Raw genomic sequence first — 16,280 nt, forward strand, 5'->3', positions numbered from 1 at the left:
AGGATACTCCGCACCCTCCTAAGTGTTTCAACTGTACCCAACACAATGTCAGATTCAACAATAATCACCCCACCACACACAAGGCTCCGTCACAGACATGCCCCATCTTACGCACCGTCAAATCCAGAACCCTGAATTCAGTCGATTATGGATCTACATCAAATTAAAATCTTGCAGTGCAACCTAGATACATAGATCCAAACACTCTCTTAAAGAGTTCATCACGTACTTTATCAATAGCGAACACAACGTAGCCTTGGTGTCTGAGCCGTATACGGGAAAGGGTATCGAGGTCGGGGCCGTTAGAGGGCTGGAGATCTTTCAGTTCCCTAGCGGACCTGATGGGAGGGTCAAGGCGTGCATATTGGCCAAAACCAAGACCGCATTCCTCGGGCTCTCCCAATTCTCTACCCCTAACCTATGTGTGGTTCGTGCACTACACAGACACTAACAGATACTCATCGCCTCCGTCTACATCGAGCCCAGTGCCGATGAGGCGGATACACTACACTCACTAGAACACCTTCTCAGCAACAACACCAACACCCGCTGCATCATCGGTGGCGACTTCAATGGTTGGCACCCACTCTGGGGGAGCGAACGCATGAACGCAAGAGGGAGAGATATCATCGACCTCTCCCTCATTCACGATCTTCAGGTGTGCAATGTGGGCAATACACCCACATTCGAAACTATCACCCACGGCCACGCGCGCTCCTCCATAATCGACATCACACTTGTCTCGTCACTAATCTACGGACAAGTATCAGACTGGAAGGTGAACCTGGACGCTTGTCCCTCATCGCAACACAACGCAATCGACTACACATATACACACTCGCATTCTCAAAACAAATCACAGACTTCTCAACATCTCAACACAACCACCTTCCTTTACAAGAATAACAAAGCGAATTGGCGCCTCTTCAAGGAGTCAATTCTCACACAATTCACGAGCAGTGACACATCTGAATTAGACATCCAAGCACTGGACACTGGACAACTTGAGTCTCTTATCGACACCATCACCGAATGTATACACACCGCCTGCAGGGACTCCATGCCCGTCAGATCGGCCGGAGCGAAATGTAAACCTCCTTGGTGGACAGAGGCCTTAGAGGCTCACAAGCAGGAGGTCATACACACCCATCACAAATTACACGCGGCCAAGAAATCTCACCAACCGGTGGATGCCCTGGCCCGACAGCTACACACCCTCAGAGAGCGATACGCCGCCGCACTTAAAGCGGAGTCGACCGCCCGCTTCAAGGAATTCCGTAAACTCCAAACGAAGGAGAATGTCTGGTCTCTGACCAACAGACTTCTCAGGGAATCGGCTCCACGACGCCCACCAGTCACGCTTAAGGTCGGCGACCGCTACACCACAGATACAGCCGAAACCGCCAAAGCTCTACTTGACCATTTCTACCCTAACGACTCAACAGATACGGACACGAGACATGACTTACGAGCTCACATGAGGGAACTTCCTGAGACTCCGGATGACCCCCCTTTTACTGAGGGGGAGATTCTGGAGGCACTCAAGGGAATGCACCCGAAAAGAGCACCCGGACTCGACGGACTGACCTTCGACATCTGTTTACAGTTCTTCCGACTCTTTCCCAAACTCATGACAGACATCATGGACAGATGTATGTCACTCCAACACTTTCCCCGACAGTGGAAGAGGGCATACGTTAAGATCATCCCAAAACCAAATAAGACTGACCATACCGACTTGACCGGCTACAGACCGATCGGTTTGCTACCGGTGTTCGGAAAGCTTCTCGAAAAGCTCTTTATCGGCCGGGTGACTAACGTCGCGGATAAGGCCGGTAAATTGAGCAAGAAGCAATTCGGATTCCGGCCACAGACTAGCACGACGGCTGCTATCTATGCAGCCATTGACTCGATTAAACGATCTAAGACTGACAAACTACTCACAGTCGCCGTCTCTCTAGACATAAAGGCCGCCTTCGATAACGCTTGGTGGCCTGCCCTTTTCCACAGACTCAGGCATATCGGCTGTCCACTAAACATCTACGGACTCATTCACAGCTACACACAAAACCGCACAGTCATGCTTGACCACTCCGGCTCCAGGGTGTCTAAGACCATGTCCAAGGGCTGCATACAGGGTTCGACCTGTGGCCCTCATCTATGGAATATTATCCTCGATGAGCTCCTGGAAATCGAGCTGCCTCCGGGCTGTCGACTTCAGGCCTTCGCGGATGATGTTTTGCTGGTTGCATCAGCGAAAACTGCGTCTGATTTGCAGGTTAACATTAACTCTGCACTTCATACAGTAACCGGCTGGGGCAAAGGAGTCAAGCTCTCTTTTAGCCCCGCCAAGACACAAGCTTTAGCGTTCAGCGCCAAAGCCAAACAAATACTCATCACCATGGACTCGCACACAATTCACTTCCAGAAGAGCATCAAGTTCCTTGGGGTGATTCTGGATGATAAACTTAACTTTCGCGAACACATCAACCACATCGTCTACAAAGCCACAAAAATTTTCGACAGACTCTCCTTCTTCTGCAGACATACATGGGGGGCCCACCCAGAAAACATACGCATTATATACTTGCAGGTGATCCAGCCTATCATTACATACGCAGCCGGAGTGTGGGGACATGTGGCCGATAAGAAGTGCGTGAGGAAGAAACTCCTGTGTATGCAGAGAGCCTTCGCCCTAAAGGCCATCAGAGGATTCAGGACAGTGTCCACCTCTGCTGCTCTCGCACTCGCCCTGTTCACCCCCCTGGATCTTAAGGTCAAAGAGGCGTACCGGGTCGAAGCTACGCGCCTCACCGGCTCGTCCCCACTACTTCCGGCTCACATCACACTGGAGTCTCCAACTCCTCCACATCTTCTCCTTCATCCAGCCCACAGACATACATACGACTCACACACGTTCTGGACCCAAAACGAGATCCAGGAATTCCAGTCAAGAGCTCACCCTAACACCACCCACACCTTCACCGATGGGAGCAAACTTGAGGATGGTACGGTCGGGGCCGCCTTCGTCAGTTATGATCGAGGACGCAATCCTGTCAGTAAGAAGTTCAAGCTCCACAACAGTTGTACTGTTTTCCAGGCTGAACTTCTAGCCATCCTCAAAGCTTGCGAATGGGCCTCTTCCAACCAACATACACGCACGGTTATTTATCCAGATAGCAGCGCTGCCATTCTCGCCATCCAGAACCGCAGTAACACACACCCCTTGGTTGCGAAAATACACTCGACAGTACACCACACGTCCGGGTTCATCGAGTTCGCGTGGGTCAAGGCCCACGTGGGCATAGTGGGGAATGAGGCTGCAGACACCGCTGCCAAGCGGGCGGCTAAGCTTCACAAAGCCCCGGACTACACACAATTTCCTATCACCTTTATAAAACACTATACACGATCACTCCACGCCTCAGTCTGGCAGTCTCGATACGAGGGCGAGCAACAAGGACAACACACTAAACAACATCTCCCTACAATTAAACACATCATTAAATTACACTCACTTGCTCACAACACATTTACACTTACAGGACACTCCTACAAAAAACAATATTTACACCGGGTTAAGGTCACGGAGGATGCTGTCTGTCCGTGCGATGGCACCACGGTGAAGTCAATGGGTCACGTGCACGAGGACTGCCCGCGGTTCATCGCCCCGAGATCCGACCACCAGATAATCTGCAGCCACGCCGGGGACCCTCCGTTCAACATGGCCTCCCTTCTGGAGGACAAAGAAGCAACCATATCTTTTATTAAATTTTCCGAATATATTATCAACCACCTCAAAGCTTTTAACAATACCTAACGTCAATGTAAATTCTTTTCCGTTTCTTTCTTGCTCCATCTCAACTGTAAATTATGTATAAAACTAATTATTAACATGTAAATACAAATCTTTACACTTTGGCTGTCACTGGACGTGCACCAGCAGCCATAACCAATTAATGTAAATAATCTTTCTTTGTTTCCTTTTGCTATACCTGTATACTTTTAACAAACTTATATATCATTTTAAATGTTATGTTATATTTTAAATGTTATGTTATCTTATAATTAGCACTAAGATTTATCGAATTGTTGTAACTTTCCCTTCTCCTTTATTTTTATTTAATATCAGCTGTAGTTATTAGACATAAGAAATTTTGTTTACATTTTACCCCACCCTTAGCTATAATTATTAATTGTCTCCTTATCTTTTAACTTCTTTTTATTAATCTTTGTCGGCTCAGACTCTTAGACATTAAGTTAGCATAAGTTTCATCCATCTATCACCCTCATTATCACCCGTTGCACTTGGGAGCTGGAGGATCGCTGTATCAAATCGCAAAAGTCCTCCAGCCCCTCGGGCTCCTCATCAGCTCATCGCTTAGTTTTAGTCGTGTTTCATAATTTAATCAACATTTTTATGTTCATGTGTCTTTATTATTTTACCATTACCGTGTTTGTTGTATTTACCCTATGTGTACAAAAATTTATTTACCCGTAGTCAATATATTTAGTTAATAAAAAAAAAAAACCTAACGTAACGGTTGCATGGCAGGCCGTCCCAGTAATACTAGCTCAGTCACTGCGCCGAGAACGTCGAGGGGTTTATTGGGTGGAGGTCCCACATATCCCGCCCGTGTTCCCCCCCACGGAAGGAAGTCTTGGAAAGATCTACCCAAGAAAAAAAAAATTTAAGTTGCAGTTAAAGCTTCTAATGAAAGTTAAAGGTGAGTATTTTAAAGTCAAATTTGCACACACTATTTAAGCATTTAACGTAATGGTGGCATACTATTCTATCGGAATTATCAACATCCTCTAAAAGTGACCCCATCTGTGATTTTTCTTAAAGTAATGGACTTGAATGAACTTGTACAGTATTTGTATTTTAGTATAGCCACCATTTTGAACGTTTTATGTGTGGTTTAGTGATTTATAATGTGGTGTAAGTGTGTCCGTGTAAAGAATTGTAGTGTATGTAGTATAGTTAGTTGTGTAGTGTAGATGTGAATTACTGTAGATTAATTTAGTGTCGTTGTGTTACATTGAGCCTGTTGGTAGTTTTGTACTTTCATATGTAAATAGTTTGAGATAGTTAGGTATTTAACAAAACCAGTTTTGCACTTTCCTTAGTTACAATTCACTGTCTGCAGAGGATGCTTTGAGTTTAGGTCCGACGTATTTATCCAGATCTTGGAGTGTTTGAATGAGGATGGCTGGGCTTCTGCTTTCCTCAGTATTTTCTGTTTTACGAATATAAATGGATCCGTTTCGCACCCAATAGAATCGAATGCCCTAGTGCTTAGACCGCTGTCTCGTTTCCCAAAATAATATTCTATTCGATTTTGTCATACGTTCATTCAGGTTAAGTTTTCTAGGTGGAGTTTGAACAATACTTTCAGTTGTGGTCTTTTTCCTTAGCTTTGCCGTTGCTAGAAGCTGATCTTACTTCGCTTTCCGAAGTAGCTTTACGACGACAGGGCGGCCGGATGTGCTGACTTTTTTGTGTTTAGGTCCTACTCTTGATACTTCGTCAATGTCGTGTTCATGTAGCTCCACATTACATTTTTGGGACTATGTTATAATAATGTGCTTCACGTTTTCATTTTGAAGCTCAGGCACAACACAGATTTCAAGCTCATTTTTCAAAGAATGTGGATTTTGTGCTTCGATGTCCTGTTCAAGCTGAGCGACTATTGTTTTCAGGTGATATATTTCTAGGTCCCCAGATTTAAGTAGTTTGCTTAGTTCAGCAAACTGGGAGATGACTAACACAATACTAGCCAAATGCGTCCTTAATTCTTGAACCCTTTTCGAAGCAAACCAAGATCTTGGCCGCCTTGCTTCATTTGCCGAAGTTCGCATCTTAGCTCTTGCATTTCTTTGAGTAGATCCGCAGTGTTCGGTCGGTCCAGTTAAGATGTCGGGGGCGTCTTTAATGTGCCACGCTAGCCGCGCAACGTGATGACATTATTGCATGAAGTTGCGTCAGTCAGTGCATTACGAACATAGTTTTTATATATGACTTTTGACTTTTTGACAAGAAACAAACAAAGCTGTACGCTCTTATAGAAATTTATAAGCATTACGGATCGTACGGCTTATTACACTTAGAGCATTCCATTAGTTTAGAGTTCCTAATTGGTTTTCCACATGCAGAGCTATTGGAAGGCATGTTTATTCAAGCGCGCAGATGTAACAATAAAATACGAGAATTGGTCTGCAACAGCAACTAGAAAGAAAACAGCTGCGAAAAATTTTATCGATTTTCCTCCGCTGCACCGATATGTCACTGATCGCAATACGTTCCTCTATTTCTTGTTTTTCCCCCTTTGGTTTTTGAAAATTTTGTACAATCGAAATTCTACAGTTTTGCTAATAATAAATTGAAGGAGTTTATGTATTAAAGTAAATCTAGTTTTCAACAAATTACTTCTTAAAAGTTCTAGGCGCTATGTGTGAGTTAGGCTGAAGGTAACTGAATATAAGTTTATGATAATGGTAGAAGTAATTATAATATCTTTGGTAGCAAAAATACTTACTTATATATTATAAAATCCAAGCAGAACGGAACTCTTAACTTAGTTTTGTCACTTTGTTTAATTATAGTTTATGTTTGGTCACAACACAATTTGGTTAGTACAATTTCGTAATTTAGTAATGCTAAGAAAGACCCACAATTCACTTTGATTTTTCGTTTTTAGCATTCGAATTTTCAAGAGTTCAGCAGATATTCACTATCACGATCCACTTAACTAATTATTACAAAGAACTAATTACATTAATTTAATCTTTTAATAAGATTAAAATAATAATTGTAACAGAGAGGGCAAGTACGTGCGATTAGTTCAGATGACAGATCAGAACTCCATTTGTCCTCTTTTTATTGTATTTCGTATTTAACACTGTATATACTTTTAACTAATTTCATTATATAACGCTAACTGTGTTTTTCCATGTAACAACTGTTTCGTATTTAAAAAAAAAAAAAAACTGCATTTGCATCTTTTTTGGATTCTTTCATTGCATTTTTGCATCTGGGTACTAGAGGACAGCCCACACTTCATCTAATTTAGTTTTAATTGCCTATACTTATTTACGCGTTTACCATTCCTATAAGACCGTAAGCATTCCATATTATTGTTCATGACAGTTGAGACCAACGGCGATTGGATGATGGAGAAGTACCTCCGTGGAGACCGGGAGGAACATAGTCGGGGGAAGGGGGCGCGAAATTGGGGTCTCGCAAAGAGGTTGTAACATATACATAAGGGTGTTGTTATTTAGCTAATAATGTAAACATTGCCTACATACCGCCAAAACTACATAATATTGTAATATACACTCCTTTCGATTACGCTCAGGAGCCGTATTTGGGAGTATATTATTCTAATAGCGCTTTGACTAGCACTTCGTAGGCTATATCCTGATGAGTCGATTACAAGAAAACACCTTGATACTTTAAAGTGATTTTATATTTTCAAGGTCTACCATCTCGATCGGTATCCAACAGCGAGTGACCGATCGAGTTCCGTTTAAAAAACATACCATACTCAAAAACAAAATAAAATAATACCCTACGTAAAAATACTATCACTTTACAAAAATAAATCGATAAAACATTTCCTTTAAATCGATAAAAGTTAAATAGTCATAATTATGATACATTTAGAAGTTATTATAAATATTAACGTCATTTAACAAACAAAATGTGATATTCCGTATCAAGGATTAATAAGTCGGTGACAACTGACACTCCATGTTTTATTTCTTCATAGTTCTATATAAAATACATCCATAGTATCATTTACAATAACCTTACATATTATAATTTTATCAAACCAAAAATTATAATTCTTCTTAAAATATATATATATATATATATATATATATATACATATATATTTTAATCCATCTTCCAGAATATTCCTTTTTTTGCAAGCAATTCCATAAATCCTGGAAAATATTATGATTCAATCCAGAGTAATAAAATGATAACTTTTTGAACTTAATAATTGACAGACGGACATTCTTTTACGGTCGAATCGTAATAATGAGAAATATGTTGCATAGTGAGCAAAAATATTACGTCCTGGGGCATATGTTTTTACTTTATATCGGTTTGAGATAAAATATGACATTTGATATCTTGATTAAATTACTGCTCATAATTGAATAAAAAAAATATAAAAGGAAATCACCCTTCGATATATATAAATAACTCATCCCATTACATCAACCCTTAAACGCTTGTTAAGAAGGCGGAAAAAACTACGAAGAGAGTGTTATTACATCGTATCTTTATTTAAACCGTATAAGGAAATAAAGACGTTAAAGACAATTGCGAAACCAAGACTTAATAAAACACTCGCCAACCGCAACGAGCGGAACAGGAAAAAAGTCAATAAATCCCGTACGTGTTCTCAGTATCGGTGACGTGTTGTCAGCAACATGTTAGTGTATCGAGTCCAGCGGTCAGGAGCGAGCACAGCGCCGCGCGCTCTCGTGTCGCGATGAAGTCTCCCGGAGCTGTTCTGGTCTTCCTCTCCGCCGTGTTCCCCGGACTGTACTGTGAGGACCGGCCGAGGACGGGTCCGTTCTGCTTTTATTATTGTTTCTATTGTGATGTATTACTAAAGTACAAACCATTCGGTACCGGGCCGTGAGTTCATCTTAATAGTTAAGTTGATTGCTAAAATAAAATTGCTTCATTGTTGTTGTTATTCTTATCATTATTATCAATGTGTTTGTTATTGCCATCTGTTATAAAATTAATTTTCGATTATGTTATTAGGAAGTAAATATTACAGAAAAATAAATTAATAAAAAGGACTTCAAAAATACCATAACAGATGTGAAACAACCGGTTGTCAAATGTGAAGCCGGTGAGTTCTTCGGTCGTTACGAAGTGTCGCGGAGAGGTCGCCGATTCGAGTCGTATCGCGGCATGAGGTACGCAGAGCCGCCCGTGGGAGAGTTACGTTTCCAGGTTTGAATCTTAAAAATAACATTTTATATTAAATTTTAATCAATACTTATGTATTCCGAATAAAAAGGTAAATGTATAGACGAGTGTTAACAACTAGTCGATCGCTTTAATCTTTGAAGCCTCCAGTTGCTATCGCGCAGTACTTGGATCCAGTGAATGCCAGCGTGGACGGTCCGGCGTGTCCTCACAGGACTCGCCCCGGATCATACGTCAGTGAAGATTGTCTTAGGATTAACGTGTACAGTCCTCTCAGAGAGGACAGGTACGTACACGGCCACGAGAAATGTCAGTGTAATATTATAAAATATATTCTTCATATACCTACCTAAATCCTAAATCATTTCGTAGAAGCAGTCCCCTGCCCGTGGTCGTGTACATTCACGCCGGAGGTCTGTACTCCATGACGGCCCGCAGTGACCTGGCGGGACCCCACGTGCTGCTGGACAGAGACCTGGTGCTCGTCACCTTTAACTACCGACTTGGATCATTAGGTAATAAAAACCGCTTCAACCCCAATTACCTTTCACGCGTCCATTATTTATATACATATATGGCGACTTCTATAAAGCGGCTTATTGTAGAGTGAACAGGAAGAAAAAGGTAGAGAACTGACTGACTCCCTCACTAGCCAACTTTTTTTATTTAAATGTCTGTACATGTGTGTTTGTGTCTCAATTTTTATTGAGTAAGCCGATGGATACATGCCCCCGTGTAAATATTATCGAAGTGTAATTTTTCGTGTTACAAAATAAGTTCAAAAAAACTGGTCAAATCTTCTTTTCAAGAACTATTTCTTAAAATTATCGCCAAGAACATGATTTGCAACATCAAATATATGTATAAAAACAAATTATATTTTTTCGTTCTAACTCTCCATACTTTGTCCTCGTCGTGATGAGTTTATCAAGTATTGGTTTAAATGCGTTATATAAAAGTTCTCTCGCTGCGTTTCGCGGTTTGTGTGTTGTTTAATAATCACAGAGATAATAAACAAACACGTAAAACATTTACTTTAGTATCTTTATATTTATAAATAAAGTAAAGGTCAATATGTGAAGAAATAGACTTCTTGTTGTTTTGTGGAGTCTCTTTGTTTTTACCATATAGCTTGTTATTTAATTCATTTTTTTATTTACCAAAAACAAACAGCACTTCGAAAAATTTTACCTGTAGGTTTTCACTTTCTTCTACATGTTTTTTGAGATACCGAAAGAAATTTTCATAAAACTCAAAATTGAAAATAAAGAACTTCTATAAAATTATAAAAATAAATATTACGTAATTCCAACTAATATGAAAACAATAAGAACTCTAGAAGTTTTCAATTCAAATCTAGAAAACTGAACTGTAACTAGAACAAATCATTGTATTATAAGCGTCTTCTAGTGTCTGGTGTAGGCACAGACGTGTTAATATTAATTTAAAACCGCACAAAAGAAATTGAATATCACAAACAAAGGACACGTTCTGACAATCATTATTGAAATAAATTTGATATTCCTACAGGTCACATTATTACAAGAATATTTATTAAATACAGATAAAAACTGTACCCGTGCGTTCATTAATAACGAGAGTTACAAGATCTTACAGACACTACGGCTTTGACAACGCCAACAATGTCATTATAGGAGACCAATCCCGTCCGTGTGACGATGAACAAGGGATGTGTCCGTGATCGGGCTGGGATATATGAAAAAGAGCTAATACGTTTGTTTATCAAATGTAATATAACATACAGATTGTATATAGTTTATCGTAGGCTGTGTTTCAAAGTACGAAAATAAATATTGCGCTCTTGTAGATTTTCTTTTGTTAGAAGTTTATAGTTTTTCTGAGGAGGCGACGCTGTGAGAATCATAGTTTCAATATTTTCTTTACATTTATCTTTTTAAATGACAAACCAGAAATAGAAATTATTATAAGGACCAAGTTATGAGATATTCAAGTCTACTTGTTATTAATAAAAAAAATGGAAGATTAACTACATGGTTCCCTTTATCGTAATGTTATGAATATTACGCAATCTCACTCAACTTGGAGGCACTGTATTACCTACACCAATATAAAAATAACAAATTTGTATTCGTAGATGGGTACATTCATAATAAAATCCCTTCAAAATCGCTCCGATCCTTTTACTATAAAGTCACCAAAACATTTTTATAAAGGAAAATGAGAATTTATGAATAATGATTTGCGGCCACCGGACAAATGTTGCGACCAGACAACATCAAGAAATTGAAGAAAATGTAACACTTTAATGTATTAAGTATAGCTTTATAATCCAAGTTCAACAGAACTTAATTGTAAAAAAAATGGCAAGAAAAGGCTCTATTTGGGAAACGTAACATGAAATAATTTCCTAGAATATTGCAAATTGATAATTAAAACAAAAATATTAATAGAATAATTAATTAATTAGGGACGGGCGGATTCTGTTTTGAGCTTTATTTTATTCCATAACCACAACAACAGTGTTACTTAAATGTGAATACAAACAAAAATAAAACTGTTTCTTTTAGTGTATGGAGCGTTACATTTAACCTGCCCCAGATACTGCACGTAACATATACACTTATGAAAGGTGTTGATGTAGATGTCAATAATATTAATTACCCAATTTGTACACAAACAACCAACGTATTTATATCACTAGCCTCAAACATCCCAGCTGACCGTGTCGCGACCTATCCATTGGACAGTAACAACAAACATTCAATATTATTCAGAGTATATTTTTACGTACTACATAATAGGTACTACACAACTTGACAAACCTCAATTCATTCGGAGTCGCGTGTGTATCTGATTATACGTAACCTGTATTTGGCCAGGTTTCTTGAGCACCGGCGATGCTCTGGCACCAGGTAACAACGGCTTCAAGGACCAGGTGGTGGCACTCCGCTGGGTCCAAAGAAACATAGCCGCCTTCGGTGGAGACCCGACCAGCGTCACAATCGCTGGCTGTAGCGCCGGCTCTCTCAGTGTACTTCTTCATATGGTGTCACCGATGTCTAAAGGTACATTAGATTTTTTTTTAGATTCACTCTCTCCACTAATTCGAAATAAATGACATGGACACATAGAACATATAAATAAATCTTTTTCTAGGCCTGTTTCACCGTGCAATATCAATGAGCGGATCTCCGATTAGCAAAGCTCCTCTGACGACCGATTTATATCAGCTCGCCGTTAAACAAGCTCAGCTTCTCGACTGTCCGACAAACAACTCCAAAATTATTATTGACTGTTTGAAGACTAAGTCCTGGCGGGACCTTGGAACTTCGGTTCTTGGTTTCTATGTGAATATATTGGCGATGACGATATAAAGTCTCATTCGCGTTCAGTTTCCCGTTTACTATTGATAACCTTTATGATCAAAAAATAATTTATTTTAATATTTCACTTCTAGGAATTTGCTTTTGATCCAGTACGTATTTGGAATCCGGTTGTCGAAAAAGACTTCGGTCAAGAACGTTTCTTGGACATGCAGCCGACTGATTCTATCCGCGAAAACAAGATCCATGCTGTTCCGTACATCGTGAGCCAGACACAAGGAGAGTTCTTCTGGATGGCATTTAGTTCGTACTCATGTTTTGTAATATTGAACCTACCATGTACAGATGATTCTTCATTGTGCTTGTTACAGCCGTTCTTAAAAACAAAACATTAACGAACCGAATGAATTCGGAGTGGGAATCGATCGCTCCTATATCTTTCTTACTTCCGAGAGAAAACAAAACTTACGCAAAATACGCAGCAAGAAGACTTCGCACCCAATATCTAAAAGATAAAGATTTATCCAATGAAGAAGAGAGTGTTCAAAACTTAGGTTTGTTATATGCCGATGCGATCGTAAGTTTTCCAGTGCACAGGTAATATTGTCTCAACAATCGCAATTAACTTTGAGTGTTTCCTGTTTAAAAAAAAAAACAAATGTTGTAGAATGTTTAATCTCATGGTGCGTCACTCGCCGCAGCCTGTTTGGTACTACGAGTTTAGCTTCGTCGGCAATCACAGTCACTATGAGGACCCCGTCACTAAAAAGGCCATCGGTGAGACAATCTCGTAATTCTGCATGATATGTGGTAAGATAATAGTTTTTTAATAAAATTAAATCAATAAATATTGACGTAATGTCAGCGGCCGCACACCATGACGACCTTATATACCTGTTCTCTCTGAGCTACCGTTTCCCCGCTCTGGGGACGGACGGCGAAGACGCTGCCATGGCCGACCGCCTCACCGCCATCTGGTACAACTTTGCCAAATACGGGTAAATATTATTCCGAGGAAATTATTTTATAAAATGAAAGTGAAGTCAATAGTCAATAAATCAAAATTATTTAATATGACGTTATCTTTATATGTAGGTGATGAGATAAACTGAACAATTAATTTAGTATAAGATTTATAGGTCGATATTTTTGAATTAATTCGTTAAGATTTAAATTACTTATGTAGTATTAAAAAATCTTTGAAATTCTCCCAAATTATATAAAAAAAATATATAACCAGACGAGAGATAACTTTGAAATACACTACTAAAAGCAATTCTTGTTTCCATAACTATAGTTATTTATACATATATGTGTCTTACAAAAAAATACTACTATTCCGTATTACAAATATATTTTAAAAAAGACATTTAAAAACGTCCGGAGTATGCTGCCAACAATAATTATAAAAGCGTAGCAAATCCGAAAAATATTAGTTTTGTTTCAAAGAACGCTCGCGAAAGTCTTAGGTCTCATTGATTATATTAAAAAAATATTTTTGCGACCTTCTCTAACGTTATAATTATCCGACAAAACAAAAAAACGGTAGAACAAAACGTTTTAGATCAGCGATACAAAGTCTTTATTTGTTGTCGTTTCAAAGTTTTAAGTCTGAAATTGTTTCTTCAATGTCGATCGATATATTTAGTGTCAAGTCATCCGACACAACTACAATATAAATAAAATGTTCAAGTGAATAACGATGTCTGCGTGACCTCACCAGTGACCCCAACCCCCGCGGAGACAGCCGCGAGTTGTCAGGTCTGCGCTGGCCGCAAGCCACCCCTGGACGTCGCACCTACTTACGAATCGACAACCAACTGTCCCTCCACGAAAATTTGAAAGAAGATCGAATGAATATTTGGGAGAAATTGTACCCCTTAGAGTACTGACACCTTCATGACATATGTATCCCTATAAACATTAACAACGTGAGACAGGGGAGTTTGGAATTCGTCGCAATATGAAAAAGTTTTCGAGATACAGACGCTAGCTTTTGGAACTGTTTTTACGATCTATATTTCTAGCATGCATTAACACACTGCAATTTAAATGTGCTGTCAACGAAATTAATGTTTCACATTTTTAATGGTAATTATAAAAATATCTTAATATAAAAAAGGTATATATTAACAAATTCCGATACTAGTTTACTTTCTACGTCTTTCTACTTTTTAAGGCATGATATTAAAAATATTGTTAATTTTTGATTTCAAGCTGTCCGTCTCATCTTTTAAAACTCTCATATTAAGACAAAGCATGTTTTAGAGATCTCTAAATTTTTTGTTTCATATATTTTATGTTAGGTTTCTTACGAAGGGGTTGTCATAGAACAGTTTTTATGGTTAAAACAATTTTTTTCCAAATTCTTGAATAAAAACTTTAATCCTACTACTATTATAAAGGCGAAAGTTTGTAAGTATGGATGTATGGATGTTTGTTACTCTTTCACGTAAAAACTACTGAATGGATTTGAATGAAACTTTACCACAATATAGCTTATACATCAGAATAACACATAGGCTAAAATTTTTGAGGTTTTTAATGTGAGGTCGTAAAAAAAACACATTTTTTGCGCTTACATTGCAAACGCTGACTGAATCCTACAAGATAGATCAAAACAATTTACTACAGTATTGTACAACTTAAAAAGGTCTACAAAAATGTCCGTGATGGTATATGTTTATCTCTTAGGAATAACCCACAATAACCATTTTTTATCCTTTACTTTGTACGAGAAATAATGGCTTATTTACGAAGCGATTTTAAGCAATACAGTATTAATCCTTATCCAATTAAGTATCTTAAATACATTGTGCATTTAATAAAGATCAATATGGCTTTTTACAGCATGTAAATTAAATAAATATTTTCGAAGAAATCACAGATTTAAAATGCAGAGTCATAGCAATTTCGGCGATAAATACCGTTTCGGTGATAAATACCGTCAGCGGCGCCAGGCGAAAGGGGCGTGGGGGGAGCGGGGTAGGTGCGGTGGGGAAGAAGTGGCTCATCGCTGAGTGCGCGACCCGAACGCGGGCAGACGCATGAGGGCAGACGTCGTTGACGGTTGTGTCTGTTTTGCGAATTTTCAAGGCACTAGCGATTTGATAAAAACGTATGGTCGCCTACTTTAAGTAATATAGGCCTAAGGTTAGTTATTGCCAGGTTTCTTTTTGGTTAGGAGTTACACGTACAAAAAGATACTTCATTTTTACGAATTACTTCATTGATAATTCAATTACTATATAGATAGGTTATTTACCGTTAATTATAACAAATTATATAAATAGGTTAATTATAACGAATTACTTCATTGATAATTGAATTACTATATAGATAGGTTAATTAAATAGGCAAGGATTGCATTAAAGTACAATCATAACAATAACTACCGTACTGTATTTTTTGGAAGTATAGAAACAACACGTACTTAAGAATTATGCCGCGAAAGCGTAAGTCTAATCTTTCCCAAAGCTCTAATAAAGCTCGAACTATGAAAGTAGCTAGACTTAACGAGACGTTTCCACAAGCCGAACTGCGAAGGCTTAAACAAGCAGAGCGTGAGGCAGCTCAAAGAGCTGCTGAGACACCAGAGCAGTCTCAAGCTCGACGTCAACAGAACGCTGAATATCTGGCATCTCAACGGGCTTCTGAGACACCCGAACAGTCCCAGGATCGACGTCGACAGCATGCTGAGTATCTAGCATCTCAACGGGCTGCGGAGACACCCGTAGTCCACGCGAACGAAGTCGCGGGCAAAAGCTAGTAAAACATATGTGATACAAAAATTATTAATATATTTTGTGTTTTGAAAAAAAAAACCTAAATAACTTCTTAACTGTGTTCGTCGTTATTAAACACTTGTGTGTCAGCCTCCAGACCAGATATATTTCTATATTCGCGAATTTTAAAGCGCGTTGTACTAATAGAGCTTACTGTTCCTCGTGAAACCAAAATCTCCTAAGATCACGCCATCAAAGTCAGGAAGTATTACGAGTTCACAAAAAAAA

General features: G+C 39.0%; 1 protein-coding gene across 1 annotated transcript; it reads left to right on the plus strand.

The window, feature by feature from the left end:
• The first annotated feature begins 8,431 nt into the window (after positions 1 to 8,431).
• LOC116766365 (juvenile hormone esterase-like) lies at positions 8,432 to 14,404 on the plus strand. The gene is made up of 11 exons (XM_032656205.2): positions 8,432 to 8,589; positions 8,850 to 8,986; positions 9,106 to 9,248; positions 9,335 to 9,477; positions 11,824 to 12,009; positions 12,101 to 12,291; positions 12,402 to 12,570; positions 12,639 to 12,864; positions 12,935 to 13,044; positions 13,133 to 13,265; positions 13,991 to 14,404. The coding sequence occupies exons 1-11, from the start codon at positions 8,511 to 8,513 to the stop codon at positions 14,157 to 14,159; spliced, it is 1,686 nt and encodes a 561-aa protein (XP_032512096.2). The 5' UTR covers positions 8,432 to 8,510; the 3' UTR covers positions 14,160 to 14,404.
• The last annotated feature ends 1,876 nt before the right edge of the window (positions 14,405 to 16,280 follow it).

The sequence above is a fragment of the Danaus plexippus genome, chromosome 15 (assembly GCF_018135715.1).
Source record: "Danaus plexippus chromosome 15, MEX_DaPlex, whole genome shotgun sequence".
NCBI classification, from domain to species: domain Eukaryota; kingdom Metazoa; phylum Arthropoda; class Insecta; order Lepidoptera; family Nymphalidae; genus Danaus; species Danaus plexippus.